Source organism: Gymnogyps californianus, chromosome 29 (genome assembly GCF_018139145.2).
Source record: "Gymnogyps californianus isolate 813 chromosome 29, ASM1813914v2, whole genome shotgun sequence".
NCBI classification, from domain to species: Eukaryota; Metazoa; Chordata; class Aves; order Accipitriformes; family Cathartidae; genus Gymnogyps; species Gymnogyps californianus.
The window spans coordinates 681,713-696,316 of NC_059499.1; the positions used below are offsets into that span (position 1 = coordinate 681,713).

The window sequence follows — 14,604 nt, forward strand, 5'->3', positions numbered from 1 at the left end:
GGGTGGCCTGTCCCCCACGGCCACCCCAGGGTGCTGCCCCAGCACCCAGCTCGGGATGCGGCAAGGTCCAGCCACCCGAGAGGTGCAAGGTGAAGGAAAGCCCAGCCGGGGGGGTGCCAGGATCAGCCGGACACCCCCAAACTCTACCCCTCGGCTGGCCAAGCACTGCTGTTGTCACCCGGCTCTGTGTGCCCGGGTCTGGATCAGTCCCGGCAAAAAGGCCACAGCATGGCGGCAGGAGGCTTGTTCCCCACAACGAGCCCAAACGAAGTGGGGGGGTCCGGCCCCCACTGGGGTGCCTGGCAAAAAGGGACCCGTTCGAGCGGCTTTAGCAAAGGGAGGGGGTCCGCATGGTGGACCTGGGTAAGGGGGTGGGTGCAGGACAGATCCAGCTAACCAAGGGGATCCAGGCTGCAGCCAGCTAATAAGGGGGGTGCAACATGGATCCAGCTAATGAGGGGGGGTGCAGGATGGATCCGGCTGATGAGGGGATCCAGGCTAGACCCAGCTAATAAGGAAGGGGGGGGGTGCAGGACAGATCCAGCTACGAGGGGATCCAGGGGGCAGCTGGGGGGGGGGTGCAACATGGATCCAGCTAATGAGGGGGGTGCAACATGGATCCAGCTAATGAGGGGGGGTGCAGGATGGATCCGGCTGATGAGGGGGATCCAGGCTAGGCCCAGCTAATAAGGAAGGAAGAGCGGGTGCAGGACAGATCCAGCTAACCGAGGGGATCCAGGGTGAAGCCAGCTAATAAGGGGGGGGGGGGGGGCAGACTGAATCCAGCTAACGAAGGGGGTGCAAGATGGATCTGGCTAACGAGGGGGATGCAGGCCTGACCTGGCTAACGAGGAGCTCTTGTATGGGGGCTGGGGAGGCTGGGGAGGCAGGCAGCACTGCAGGCAGCTGCCCGCTCTCTGCCCCTCTCCCGCCGCCCCCTCCTCGCCCCTTTAAGCCCCCTCTCCCCCCCCGCGGCGCTGCAGCACCCCGCCGGGCCGCTAGGGGGCGGTAGCGGCGGCGTGGGGGGCCGGGGCGCCGCTCTCGCGCGGCGGCGCGCGCCGCCTTTCTCTGGTGGCGGCCCGGGCTGGCGGGGCGGGCGGCGAAGATGGCGGAGCCGAGCGGCGGCGGGCCCGGCCCCGGCGGGGAGGGCGAGGCGGGGCTGGGCGGCCCCGGCGGGGCTCTCATCCGCGTCACGGTGAAGACCCCCAAGGACAAGGAGGAGATCGTCATCGCGGACGGCGCCTCCGTGCGCGAGGTGGGGGCGGGGGCGGGCCTGGGGAGTGTGGAGGGGCGAGGGGGGCCTGGGGGGCCTGGCTTGGGGGGTGAGGGACTGAGGGGAGCTGGGGGGGGCTGGTTTTGGGGGGGGTGACGGGCTGGGGAGCTGAGTGCGAGGGCTTTTTGGGGAGGGACCTGGCTTTGGGGAGGGGGGAGGACTTTCGAGGGGGAGTGAGGGAGCCGGGGGCCCTGAGAAGTGGGGGAACATGGCTTTGGGTTGGAGGTGAGGGGTAGAGGGCCTTGGAGGACTTTTGGAGATCTGGCTCCGGGTTGGGGGGAGCTGGGAAGGCTTGGGGGGCACCCCTGGCCTTTGGGGCCTTGCCGGAGCCAGGCTTTGAGGGAGCTGGGAGACCTGGGTGAGGGCAGGCGCTTGGAGGGGGCTTGGGGAGGGTCTTTGAGTGGGGAGCTGACACTAGGGATGGGGACAGTCCCGGCGGGGGGGGAGCAGTCCTGGGGGCAATCCGTGGGAGGGTTCATGGGTGTCGAAAACAGGGCGTTGTTGGGGATGTGGGAGGGGTGTGTGTGTGAGGGGCTTGGAGAGTGGCTTTGTAGGGGGTGGTCGTGGGGAAGGGAGCTTTGGGGTGGATGGTGGCTGTGGGGAGAAGGGTGTGAAGGGTCTGGGTGGGGGTCTGGGGGCTCGGCCCGTGGGCTGGGCTGCGCGGGGAGCGGGAGGGAAGGTGTTCCTCGAGCGGTTGGTGCGGGAAGGGTGCTGCGATGGGGAGAAGCGGCTTTGAGGGCAGAGCCAGATGAGTGCGTATGGGGCTGCCTGCGGAGAGGCGGCTGGGTGTTGCAGGGTGGGTCCGGAGACTGGGAGGCAGATCCCTCTGGTGAGAGGAGAGGAGCTGGGCACGTCTTTGGGGCAAAGGTTGGATGGAGCAGAGGAAAGGGAATATCAGCCCACGTGTGTGCTGGGGGGGGGTCTGCTCCCGCGAGGGAGCTTCGCAGGGCACGGTGGCGTGGGGCGAGCGGGAGGGGGCTGGAATTTGCAAGGCCTGGGTCAAGCACTGTCGAAGTGGCTGTGCCCACTGGGACAAGGTGTGATCGGCACGGCTCTCGGCTTCTTAGCTTGCTGCGTGCTTTGGTTTGGGGTGTAGAGCACGAGGTTGTGGTGTGAAGGACCTGGTGAAGATCTCTGGGGAGCAGAGTCGTGGGGTGGGCAGGGGCTGTAGGATGTGTGGCCCTCCTCCTCCTTGCTGGTGGGCTCCTGAGAGCCCGTCGGTATAAGTGGGGTGTTAAGTGACGGCTTCGTGCAGAGGAGGGCACGAAGCTTTGCGGCCAGGATGACCTGGGGCTCAGGGCTGTGCTTTCCCGGGCGTTGTTTTTGAAGGTTGTGGTGCGAAGGCTGCAGGCTCCTCTGGGACAGGTGTGTTGCTTCTCTTTCCCTCCTGGCCTTTCCCTCTGAGTTTCCTGTAGTTTGTGGCTTCCAAATGCAAGGCTTTTTTTCCTTGCAAATCAACTTGGGAATGCCCCAGCTGGGCTAGCAATGACAATCTTATTGGCAGGTGTTAATCCCACCCCATCACACAGTAAAGAAGAGGTGTCCGTGTTATGTGGCATGCTCATAGGGAATTCAGTTGCAGAAATAGGAATTGGAGAAGACCTAGTTTATTTCCATTGGCTGATAAAGGATTGTTCCCTTTTCCATAGAGCTCTGTCCTGTATTAAATCAGAGTTGGGCTTTCCTTAGGAAAAAAAATCAAATGAGCAGAGACAAAAACAGTTCAGTCATTCAGAGGATAAATGGTGTATTTGGATTAGACCTAAGAGGCACACTTGATCTTGCTTTGGAAGCCTTCAGCTCTTCTTGAGGTAATTGCTCTATTCTTTCTGAAATTTACTCCACATTGTGTAAGTGTAGAGCTTGTCTTTGTTTGTTTTTTTTCTTAACGCCTCAGACATCCTCAGCAACTGGTGACTGAATTGGTACCTGCCTGGGCTCCTTTTGGGTGAGGTACTGAAGGACTGTCAGTTCCTTATGCTGTTTGCATAGTGGATATGATATCTGGAGTATTAGCTTTAAACTTCTGGTCTTGGTCCTTTGCCTGAAAAAGGCTTTGTTTGTTTTTCAGTTCAAAGAAGAGATTTCCAGGCGGTTTAAAGCCAAACAGGATCAGCTGGTTCTGATCTTTGCTGGGAAGATCCTGAAGGATGGAGACACGTTGAATCAACATGGGATCAAAGATGGGCTGACTGTACACTTGGTCATTAAGACTCCGCAGAAGTAAGAAACTGTTTTGTCTTGGGGGGCCGAGGGTAAATGGATGATGCGAATAAATGATGGTGGAGCGTTTCTGCCCTGTCGGTGACTGAAGCAGAGTACTTGTGCGAGGCCCGAGTGCTGGCTTTGGGGCGTGTGCGAGCCTGGCAGCGGTGATCCGGCAGGAGAACTCTCCCAGGCTCTCTCCCTGCCGTGGCTTTGCCATGCAGCTGTGGGGTTTATTGCTCGGCCTGTCTTTTCCCTAGGTTACACAGCTGTGTAAGTTTGTGGCAAGTACCTGAGGGGGTTGACTCTTCTTTAACACAACTTGTGTATGTGGCTTTGTGTATTTTGAGCCTTTATAATTTAGTAATCTTGAAAGAACCCATTGGAACTTGATACTGGTTCTAACAAAGATAAGTTGCTGTTAACAGAAATTACTTTCCCAATGAATTCATGTTGAAGTTGAAACTAACACCCAGTTTTTCTTTCGCTTCCTATCCTATGCTCTGCTCTAAGCCTGTGCTCACGCTCTCTCAGGTGCCATGGGAGGCACGCCGCGTGTGCAAAGCGCTGTCTGTAGGGCAGAACAGTGTTTCTGTGTGGTACCTATGTCTGCATGGGTGGGTGCAGACAGGTGGGTGCTCCGCCTCGGTGGGAATGCGCGGAGGCTGGGGCCGTATGACCACGTGCACGCAGCGGTGTGGTTGTTAGCTCAGGTACAGTACTGCGGGCACACCCCGTGGTAGCTCCCGGTTTGGACATGGCTCGCTTGTGTCCCTCTGCACCGTGTAGCTCGGCCTGAGAAAGGGACGCAGGATTGACCGCAAGGTCCTGCAGGGTTAGGCTTTTCCCAGTGCTATCCAAGGGAGTGGTGGGCACAGAAGGTTCTTGGGGAACAGTTGCCGTACTTGAGGCACAGGCACATCTTGTTGATCTCAAAACCCCTTTCGCAACTATTTCTTGGGCTCCCTGCTGCGGTCTGATCAGGCTCCTGGTGAACTAACAGTGCTGCGTCTCTTTGTGCAGTTCTGCTGTCCCCTGGGAGAGCTGCCTTACTGGCTTAGTCAAGATTAGTGTGCTTCCCCCCCCCCCCCCCCCCCCTTTTTTTTACAAAGACAAGCATGTGTATTGTCAGCTTCTGCAGGAGGCCTCTCTCTGGATTCTGCATCTCCAGGTAGCCTGATAGTCTGATGCTGTTTACCACTGTCTCCGCAAGCAAACTGCGGTACTCGTGAACCATTTCAAAGCGTAAATGAGAGTGCTGTCCTGGGTTGCTCATTTTTTTTCCCCGCTGATAGTCACAGATAAGTGCTTACTGAAGACATTATAGCCTCTTCCTGTGCTGAGAGAAACCAAGTGACCTTTCTCCAGCTTCCTTCTTCCTTTTTTGTTCAGCTTCCTATTTGCTTTGTTTCCCCACTCTCTGCCTCCCTCTCAGTGGCCGCTGGTTTTCAGCAGCAGTTAGGTGAGTCTGGAAAGTGGACAGGGACTGTCAGGTTTGATTTTTAATGCCCTAGAATAAGAATGAAAAAGGAAAGGGAGTTAGAGAAAGGAGTCATTCTTGGTTTGGGGGGGGGGAAAAAAAAATCAAGAAATCATTCTATTTACTTGTCAGTAGCATAATAGCATTATTTGAGGCGAGTATTGTGGTCTAATTTCATGTGAAAGCTCTTCAGCACTAGTCCAGGACTCACTGACATGACTGCAGATGCTTCAGAGAATCTTTAAATGTTCTCTTTCAAATTCCTATAAAAATCCTGAGGAGGAACTGTGATTACAAGGTACTAGCTTGGGTTGGTTTACTCAATAAAGCTGATGTCCAGCATCTGCTACGCTGTGGCTTATGGCACAGTATCTGCATGTGTGTGTTAAAAGAAGCTCTGGTCAACTCGTGTTGGATGGAGAAGCCTTGCATGCAAGGTACAGCCAGTGGCAGAGATGTCAATTCATAGCCAAGCTGGCCAGAAATGTTCTGTAGCTTCATGGGACAGATGCTAGCTGCCTTGTGCCTCAGTTTCCCTATCTGTAGAGTAATGCTGATACTTATTTTTGCCCCCAGGAGCACTGATAGGAATATTCAGTGTATGGGAGGATTTGCAGAAAAGCAGATTCTTGTTTACCCCATGCTGTAACCTCCTGTGGTTTCTGTGGGAGCAGCAGGAGGATTTTCCTGTTCGGAGCAAACTCATTGCTCAAGGATATAGCTGAGGTAAATAGTTCAGTGTGATTCAAGGAAGAGCTAGATACAACTTGGGGTAAGACCAGTCAAGCCACTTCGTGTGAGCCAGGATAAAATGTCAGGGGCTGTTATGCATCAGGATGGGAGGCAGATTCCAGCAGATGGAAGGTATCCGGGAGCACAGCTGTGCATCCGTGCAGGCGGGAATGGAAGCAGCCAGGGCCGGCTGCTGTGGGGACAACAGGCGCGAAGGGAGGCTCGGTCAGTGTGGGGTGCACCGTCCTGTGTCCCCCACAGAGGACTCTGCTCACCGTTGCTGAATCTCAGGAGTTTAATGCCGCCTTTTGTTTCTTTGCAGGGTCCAAGATTCAACATCTGCTGCTTCTGCCCCCAATGCTGCTTCTGCCCCCACTGCAACCCCTTCTTCTCCTGCTGCCCCATCTCAGCCTTCCACATCCAGCAGCGCCGTTTCTGACGCAGGGAGCGGCAGCAGACGGAGCAGTGGGTCAGGGACCATGGGAGGTCCTGGAGACGGAGGCCCTAATAGTGCTACATCCATCCTGTGTAAGTGGTGGCTGTGCGAAGGTGTGACACGAAAGAAGAATTTCCTAGGATTAGACCAGGGAGTTGGGGTTCTTGACCCCTGTAGTTGTCTCTGCTTGCTGTGGGCTTTGCATGAGTCACTTCCACTGGCATACCTCGGTTTCCCTGCTCAGGATAATGCCAAAGCCCTTAGTGAAGCATGTGTAGGGGGTGTCCTCCCTCGGAGCTGGCTGCTGTAGGAACGTAGGATACCCCTAGATTAGTGTGGGTGCAGTTCAGCTGATGTGCTTGTCCTCTTTTTGCAGCTGCCGACAGTTACTGACTCACGCCTCTCTCCCCGTGTGTTGTTCCCTCTCCAGCTGGCTTTGGCGGCATCACTGGGCTGGGCAACCTTGGGATGGGCTCTGCCAACTTCATGGAGCTCCAGCAGCAGATGCAGCGGCAGCTGATGTCCAACCCAGAGATGCTTTCTCAGATCATGGAGAATCCCTTGGTTCAGAACATGATGTCTAACCCTGACCTCATGAGACAGATGATCATGGCCAATCCGCAGATGCAGCAGCTCATGGAGCGAAATCCAGAGATAAGCCACATGCTGAATAACCCGGAGCTCATGAGGCAGGTGAGTCAGCACGCCAGGGCCTGTTTAAAGCATGTTCAAGAGCATCTTTGTGGACCAGCTTCAGCGTCTGCTCTCCAAAGGGAGTGTGTGAATGCCAGATCAGTGATTTTAGAGATCTCTTCCTTCCTGCTGTAAGCTCCCCACAAACAGATGGTGGTCTTGAGTTATGTGAATACTGATTACTCAACCCACATACTTGCAACTCTTATCTCCCTTTCAGGGCTATTGAATCCATGATGTGTTGGGCAAAAAAGGATGCTTGGGATCATCCTAGCGTGCTGCATACAAGGCTACTGTGTTCTGATTCAGGAATGGGAGTAAAAGCAGTCACAGAGAAGTGAAGCTACTGCTAAAGCTTCTTGTTTCTCTCTATTTCTCTTGATAGATTAAGTATAGACTACAGAGCTGTACAGCCAATATTTTAGTACCTGTATCAGCAGAGAGCACTAGTTGTGGGCCGGGATCCTAGAGGTCTCAATTTTCTGTACAGTCCCAGGACAGAGAGGACCCATGCCCTAGAGGACTGGCTATCTGCAAGACTGAAGGTTCATCGGAAGGGGAGCATAAGGGATGAGTGACAGCCTGAGTGTTAAATAGCCCTTGACAGGACTCTGCTGTTCCCCCAGGAAGACTTGTCAGGTCTTTCTGGATTGTTGCTGAATGAGCTTAGTTTCCATCTGCTTCTCGGTTATCTTTCTTTCAACTGTGTCGGCCATACATGAAATTCCAGAGCGGCAGGACTAAATTGTGGATGATCCATACTTAAGCAGCTCCTCAAACGAGATCTGGATGTTCCTTGTGCAGGGGAGACCCATCAGAAGTCTGGAGAGGGTGAATTTCTTGGTTTTCTTGAAATGGGAAGGATCCAATCTCTTCTACCTTCTCAGTTTTTGAATTCAGTCCATCTACTTTGAGTGGGAACATATGGGTGTTACATGTTTGGATGTCCTGATACTGCTTAGAAACAAAACAATTTCATCCAGCTGAATTGAGGTTGAGAAGGAAGAGAGCTGAGCAAGGATGGGAGGAGCCAGGTTCCCTGGGCTCTCTTTGCTTGGATAAATGATCTCTCTGCTCTCTGGCTGTGAAACGGGTTTAATTATACTCTTTCTTCTGGGAGCTGAGATTTAACTCTTTCAGTGCTTGGCTGGTAGATCAGTAGAATACCACTGGGCTGCTAAACAGTCTCTTGATCCTCTCTGGTCTTCCATGGTGCACGTGGGCCTGAGCTTTCCATGTTTTCCTCCTTCTCCCAGACAATGGAATTGGCTCGTAACCCTGCCATGATGCAGGAGATGATGCGGAACCAGGACCGTGCTTTGAGTAACCTCGAGAGCATTCCAGGAGGATACAACGCCCTGCGCCGGATGTACACGGACATCCAGGAGCCCATGTTCAGCGCAGCCAGGGAGCAGGTATTGGCTGCATTCCTGTAAGTGGGGCGTAGTGTGCTGAGCATGGGAAAGGGGTCTTTCCCTGACCCCCGTGCTAACGGGGCAGCCTTCCCAAAGCATGGCTGTTCATCCCCTCCCGCTCTAGATGATGAATGCAGCCGCTAGCAGGAGAACGTTGTGCAGTGCCTGTCATCTGCTTTTATTACACCGTTTGGTGTATCCGAGCAGAGACCTGCCCTCGCTCCTTTGGTCTCCAAGCAGGCTGGATGCCAGCCATCGCTGATGCGAAGGCCCCGTAGCTTCATTAGCACAGCCCTCTGCTCTCAGCCCGGCTTACTGTATTAGCTCAAGCCTGACGCCTTTGGATTGGAGCTGGCTGAGATCCAGCTGGCTCGAAGCACAGGAGGAGTGAGCGCAGGTCTGTCTGCAAAAGGCTGTGCAGACATACTCCAGTCTAGCATTACCTACTGGTATGTCCGGGTGCTGATTTTACATGGATGGTTTGAAGCCCTGCATTTGGGAGCCAAAATCTAGGGCTGTGGCCACTTCTTGAGCCTGGTCTTTTTCTGAGCGAGGTGTGTTGTGGATTACAGATTTCTCGGGAGGCAAATTATGGCATGCGTTTAGCAAGTTCTGGACCTGGATGAATATGATCGGCTGTTCCCTAGCTCGTACGGTGGTGGGGGTAGTCCGACATTCTCTGCTGGGGCTAACTGATTATGGCTATTCCTTTTTTCGTTTTCCCTAGTTTGGCAACAATCCTTTCTCTTCCTTGACGGGGAATTCTGATAACTCAAGCTCTCAGCCTTTGCGGACGGAGAACAGAGAGCCGTTACCGAACCCCTGGAGCCCCACACCCCCTGCTTCCCAGAGCCAGGCGCCCAGCAGCGAAGGGAGCACTGGCTCGGCAACCACCCAAAGCACACCGACTGTATCCAACCCCTTTGGGCTGAATGCTGCTAGCATTGGGGCTGGTACGTAAGCAAGAGAGGAACCAGAGGGTGCTGCTGACTGAACAGGTCACCCAGGCTTCCTTGGAGGGCGGTTCCCTCTGGCATTTGAGTGCCTGTCCGTGGCTGCTCTCCAGATGAATGATTCTAGCCCAGTTGCAAGCACAAATGGGTTATTTCTGGTGTGCCTGTCGGAGGGTTACTTTGGGAACTCTGATGTCCCTGCAGCCCTCGAGAGCATGGGAGAGTGGCAAGCAAAGCACTGCCGTGGCTGTCCACAGCAATATTCCCTGTTGGCTAGGGGACGAAGTAAAGGCATTGCTCTTCTATGTCATGTTGTATTTCAGGCATTGGAGCAGTGCTCAGGCTTGTAAGGGGTTTTCCCTCGTCTTCTCTTCCCTTTCCCCTTGCAGGGATGTTTAACAGCCCAGAGATGCAAGGACTCCTGCAGCAGATTTCTGAAAACCCTCAGCTGATGCAGAACATGATCTCCGCCCCTTATATGCGGAGCATGATGCAAACTCTTGCCCAGAACCCGGACTTTGCAGCACAGGTAAAAGTGTTGCAGTTGTCTTCTATTGTCAGACAGGCCGTGAGCACAATGCTTGTGAGACCAGTCTGCTTCTATAGTTGGAGTGGTTCCTCTTGCAGAAACCGGAGAGCTGAGTGAATATAGACAGTTTTGTTGTATTTCTCGATAGCTTGAAGGCAGTCACAGTACTGAACCCCGTGTCTTAGCAGAGCCCCTAACAAAAAAGGTGGCTTTCAAAGGGACACAGGAATGGCCCTTCTCTTTGCCTGTCACCAAGCGACCCCTGTTCAACACTGCTGCCAGGAATTGAGCTGTCCTGTTTCAGTCCCCTTTAGCAGGGGAACACGTTGAAAGCCCAGGGAGGGAGTCAGGGGCGTGACTGACTTGTTCTTCGTGGCTTAGTTACGTAGGGTTTAACAGCCAGTGGCAGCAACCCTCTGACCCTACCTACGTGTGCTGTCTCTTGCTAGATCATGGTAAATGTCCCCCTCTTTGCTGGGAATCCACAGCTTCAAGAACAGCTCCGCCTTCAGCTCCCTGTCTTCCTGCAGCAGGTAAAGGCCTCTGTCTGGCCCTGTGCTGCTCTCAGCCCCGGGCTCCAGAGCTTTTCCATCCTCTGGAGGAAAGGGAGTATCTCAGCTGCTTGGTCAAGTGGACTAGGAAGCACGTGGACTAGGAAGCACGTGGGCTTGGGTGGTTTGGGCTGTGAAAGAAAGGGGTTTGCATAGGGGAGAGAGAAAGGAAGAGCTTGTTTAGACAAGGCAATCTAAATTAAGTAATCTAAATTACCTAAAGGTGGACTTCAAATTAGACTATTTAAGCGACGTGAAACCCTTGTGTGGACAGTCTCTCACTGTAATGAGTTTACAAAAATTAAAACAGCTAATTGTGCTAGAGCAGCTGGTTCACTCAGGTAAATCAAATAAAATCACTTTTAATTCCAAAAGCATGTGCCCCCAGTTCTAATCTGATTCACCTAGTTCATTTAGGAAATTTGATCTAAACTCTATGAGTATCTCTGTAGATGAGCCCTGCAGTCTGGAGACTTGAAGGAGGAACCAGACTCGCAGGTTCGCTCTGGCTGCAGGGCGAGAGGCGCAGCTCTGCGCTGATTGTTGTTCAGATTGAAAGCTGGTGGATCTCTGGCTGCGGAGGCTCTCGCTGTTTGGTACCGCTGTGTCTTTTTGCCTTTGTTCCCAGATGCAGAACCCAGACTCCCTCTCCATTCTCACCAACCCCCGCGCCATGCAGGCGCTCCTCCAGATCCAGCAGGGACTCCAGACGCTGCAAACGGAGGCCCCAGGACTAGTGCCAAGGTAATAAGCGCTTTAGAGTGGGTTTCTGCAGGCAGAGCTGACATGCTTGATACCAGCAGGCGGACTAGCTGTTGATTCATCGAGGAGATCTGCTTGGGGCACTCTTGTCATGGGGACTTCTGCGTATGTGTGTTCCCGTAGGCCTTTGTGAGCTCCAGCTAATTGGCACTTTCTGCTTGTTTATACTTCACGCGGGAAGTCCTTGACCCTTTCTTTTTGGAGAAAAGGTTTGGAAACCGCTTGGTCCCTCCCCCATCTTTTGTTTGCCGTGTTCGGTATCGGCTGAACTCAAGAATTTTATCTCTGGGGAACAGTATGAGATGCACAGCCGCAAGGTTGGGTGGGTACGTTGGGGCAGCCTGGTCTGCTGGCAGCCCTCAGGCCGCCTGCTCTCTGCCAGCGTGGGTCACGTTCAGTCTCTGCAGTTCCTTTCAGGCCTGCGCCTCTGTTAGGACTGCTTACTCCCAGCACCCATGTGTGACCAGGATACAAACGCAGCCGGTTTAATTTATGAAGCTGTTCTGTAGTATGGGCCTCAGCGAGGGCCAGCCTGGCAGAGCCTGCCCAGCTCTCGGGGGACACCCAGAAGTGCCAGCTTGCCTCTGAGCGCGCCCTGCCTTCCTCTGCAGCCTCGGCTCCTTCGGCATGCCTCGAATGCCCCCGTCCTCCACAGGAGGAAGCACAATCCCGGAGAACCCCGTTCCCTCCGCTTCGACGCCGGCCAGTGCCTCTCCAGCTGGGGGTGGTAACCCCCAACAGCAGCTCATGCAGCAGATGATCCAGCTGCTGGCCGGAGGAAGCTCTCAAGTATGTAATGCCCAGCTGCACGCTGATACGCTTCTGGGGAGGGACATCTCCAGGGTGAGCTAGAGGTTGTCCCCATCCCACCCCACTCTAGGGCTGTGATCCCCAACAGGTTTCTCTTGGCTGTGGTGGTTTATGCGAAGTTTGGTGTCTCAGGCTGGCTGGTTCTTTAGGGTGTAGTAACCCTTTGCACAGGTTTGAAGCTAAGAGTGCCGGGGATCCTCCTCCCAGCGCTGCTGTCGCTGTAGGTGCAGAACTTGGACTAGCTGTGTGCAGCGGGGCTGCTGTGCCAAAGCCCGTGGCAGTGTGGGGAGGTGGGTAACGTCCCTGAACGAGCCTGGAGTATTTCAGTACGCCTAAAGCTGAGCTCAGGGTCCGTGCTCAGCTGCCGTTGCTGGCCCTGCCCGTATTGGATATCGATCTCTGCTGTCTGACTCTAAGGTCTTTGTCCTTTCCCTCTGTAGGCGCAGAGTCCTGAAGTGCGATTCCAACAGCAGCTGGAGCAGCTGAACGCCATGGGCTTCATTAATCGTGAGGCCAACCTCCAGGCGCTTATTGCCACTGGTGGAGACATCAATGCAGCTATTGAGAGACTGCTGGGCTCCCAGCCTTCCTAAACTCTTGTCATGCTGCCCCACAGACGTCAGCACATGCATCCATACACATGCACAGGGGGATCTTTCAGGAAAGCCCGCCATCATTTTCATATCTGACAGCTGTCCATGTATTTAAAACAAAAAGATACAGCTTAACCCCTGACCTTCCTACTAAGTTAAGATTTCATGTTGAAATGCTCTTTAACTGGCTTGTATGTGGATTCCAGTTCTCATCGTGGCCACAGAGACTTCAGATGTGTATTTTTTCCTAAATATGCCCTCTGTCTCAGACACTCTTCTCTCTCTCTCTAGATGGTAGAGGCGATACTTCTAGTTACTTACCTGAATGATTGTGTTTTGAGTAGCTTGATTTTAACTGTACATGATTCCCTCCCCTAGCCCTCCTTTCAGGCAAATATTTAAAACTTGAGCCAAGTTTGGTTTTTGGTTATTTCTCCCAGCATCTTATTGGGAATGGATCAAAAGAAAAATTGAAATGACCTGGAAATTCCTGATGTCATTTGTCTTAATGTTCCATTGGATGAACTGAGCCTGTGTCCCTTGCACACAGGTACCTCTGATCTCCTGGTAGAGGGTTAATGTGCATGAAAACTACATTTGAACTATGGCCTCTTTACACTCTTGGGATGGTGTAAAGGAGCCTAGATGCCTTCAAGGATCAGGCTTGCTGTTCTTGAGCTTGAGTTGAAAGTGCCGTGCAGAAGAACGTGTTTGAAAGGTGTGTTTCTGCCCAAGCAATTTAGTTCTTGCGCAGTGGTGTCAGGGGTGTGTTGGCTCTTGTGCTCAGTAGGCTCATTTCTGAAAGTGTAAAAACAAAAAAGGAAATTGAAAAATAAGTTAACGATCTTTTCGCTTCACTGGAAAATGTTGAAGTTCATGTTCTTCCCAGTTTAGATCCATCCTCCATTCCCTGCCCCCCCCCGCCCCCCCCTGCCCATTTTGGTGTGTTTGAATGTTATGACTCTCCAAGAAACTCCCCGAGGACCAGCAGGGTGATATTTTCCCAAGAGCCTCCATGGCTGTGTAATTTGCATACCATTTTTATCAAAGAAAAATAAATGCGCACAACCATCTGTCTCCCTGCACTCCATGTATCTTCCTTGATTGCCACCTTTAAGCCGATTGAGTTCCCCTAGCTACCTGTGATTAATCTGTCTTGTCCCCCGTGCTTACCTCTTGCAGATAGCGTGGGGTGTCGTGCAACCTCCCGACCTGGCCGGGCTTCCTTCCCTCTTACGGCAGGAAACCTTTTTGACACTTAAGAGACGCTGCTGAAGGCTTGCCCAAAATCTGGCCCTAAACACGCCCGTTCGGAAGCTTCCTTTGACTTAGGGACTCTCGAGTGTGCGTAGGACAAGCTAACGGCTCCTTGGTAGTTGTGCTGTGTTTGGATGACCCGATATATAAGAAGGCAGCGGGTTCTGCTGACCCCGGAGGTGTTTGCTCGCAGCTGGACAGTGCCGATGCCCGGCGGAGCCCTGGGCAGCTCTGCGCACGGTGGATTTTACCCCTGCTTTTCTGTAGCAAGCACAGGGCTTGCTGTTAGCTGGCTGGTAGTAGTGGTGTTGGTTTGGTTTTTGTTTTTTTAAAGTTTCTTTTGGTAGAGGAGGATTGGGCAGTGAGAGGGAATGGGAGGAATCTCAGCGCTGCTTTCTTGTATACCTGTAAAACCTGCTGCACCCAGCTTGCTTCTGAGTTGGAGATGGGATCTATCAATACCCTGTGGTGTTGGAGAGCGTAGGTGGAGCAGTGGTTGCTTGAGAAAACATGGGAGTGGATGCGGGCTGGAAATGCTCCTGCCTTTGTGTATGTGCATCACGACGAGACGGGGGTTTTTTAGATGAGGATTCAGAAAGCCTAGCCTTAATCTCTTCTCTTGGAGTCTGTGCACATACATGTGGATTTCTTTTTGCAACCTCTCCTCAAACGTAACAAGGATTTGCAGAGAGTTGTGTAAGGATGGGTACTGAAGTCCTTGATTGCACTGGCAGGGTCAGAGTTCTTTCCTAACGTTGTTTATCGGCCCCTCTGCAGCTAAAAATGGCCTGTGTGGTCCTTCGTGATCTCTTGGATTTGGTGGATGTCCTTTGCCTGCGCTAAGGTCTGTTTATCGCTGCAAAGGCTCTGTCCCCATGCAAGCCAGCTCTTGCAAAGAATGCGCTTGTGGGAGGA

At 53.3% G+C, this 14,604-nt stretch overlaps 1 protein-coding gene across 1 annotated transcript; it reads left to right on the forward strand.

The window, feature by feature from the left end:
* The first annotated feature begins 1,105 nt into the window (after window positions 1-1,105).
* Window positions 1,106-13,509, forward strand: UBQLN4 (ubiquilin 4). Its single transcript, XM_050912390.1, has 11 exons — window positions 1,106-1,255; window positions 3,345-3,496; window positions 6,013-6,218; window positions 6,557-6,819; window positions 8,076-8,234; window positions 8,962-9,187; window positions 9,577-9,716; window positions 10,166-10,249; window positions 10,896-11,011; window positions 11,641-11,818; window positions 12,280-13,509. Exons 1-11 carry the CDS (start codon window positions 1,106-1,108, stop codon window positions 12,430-12,432), a joined length of 1,827 nt encoding a protein of 608 aa, XP_050768347.1. The 3' UTR covers window positions 12,433-13,509.
* The last annotated feature ends 1,095 nt before the right edge of the window (window positions 13,510-14,604 follow it).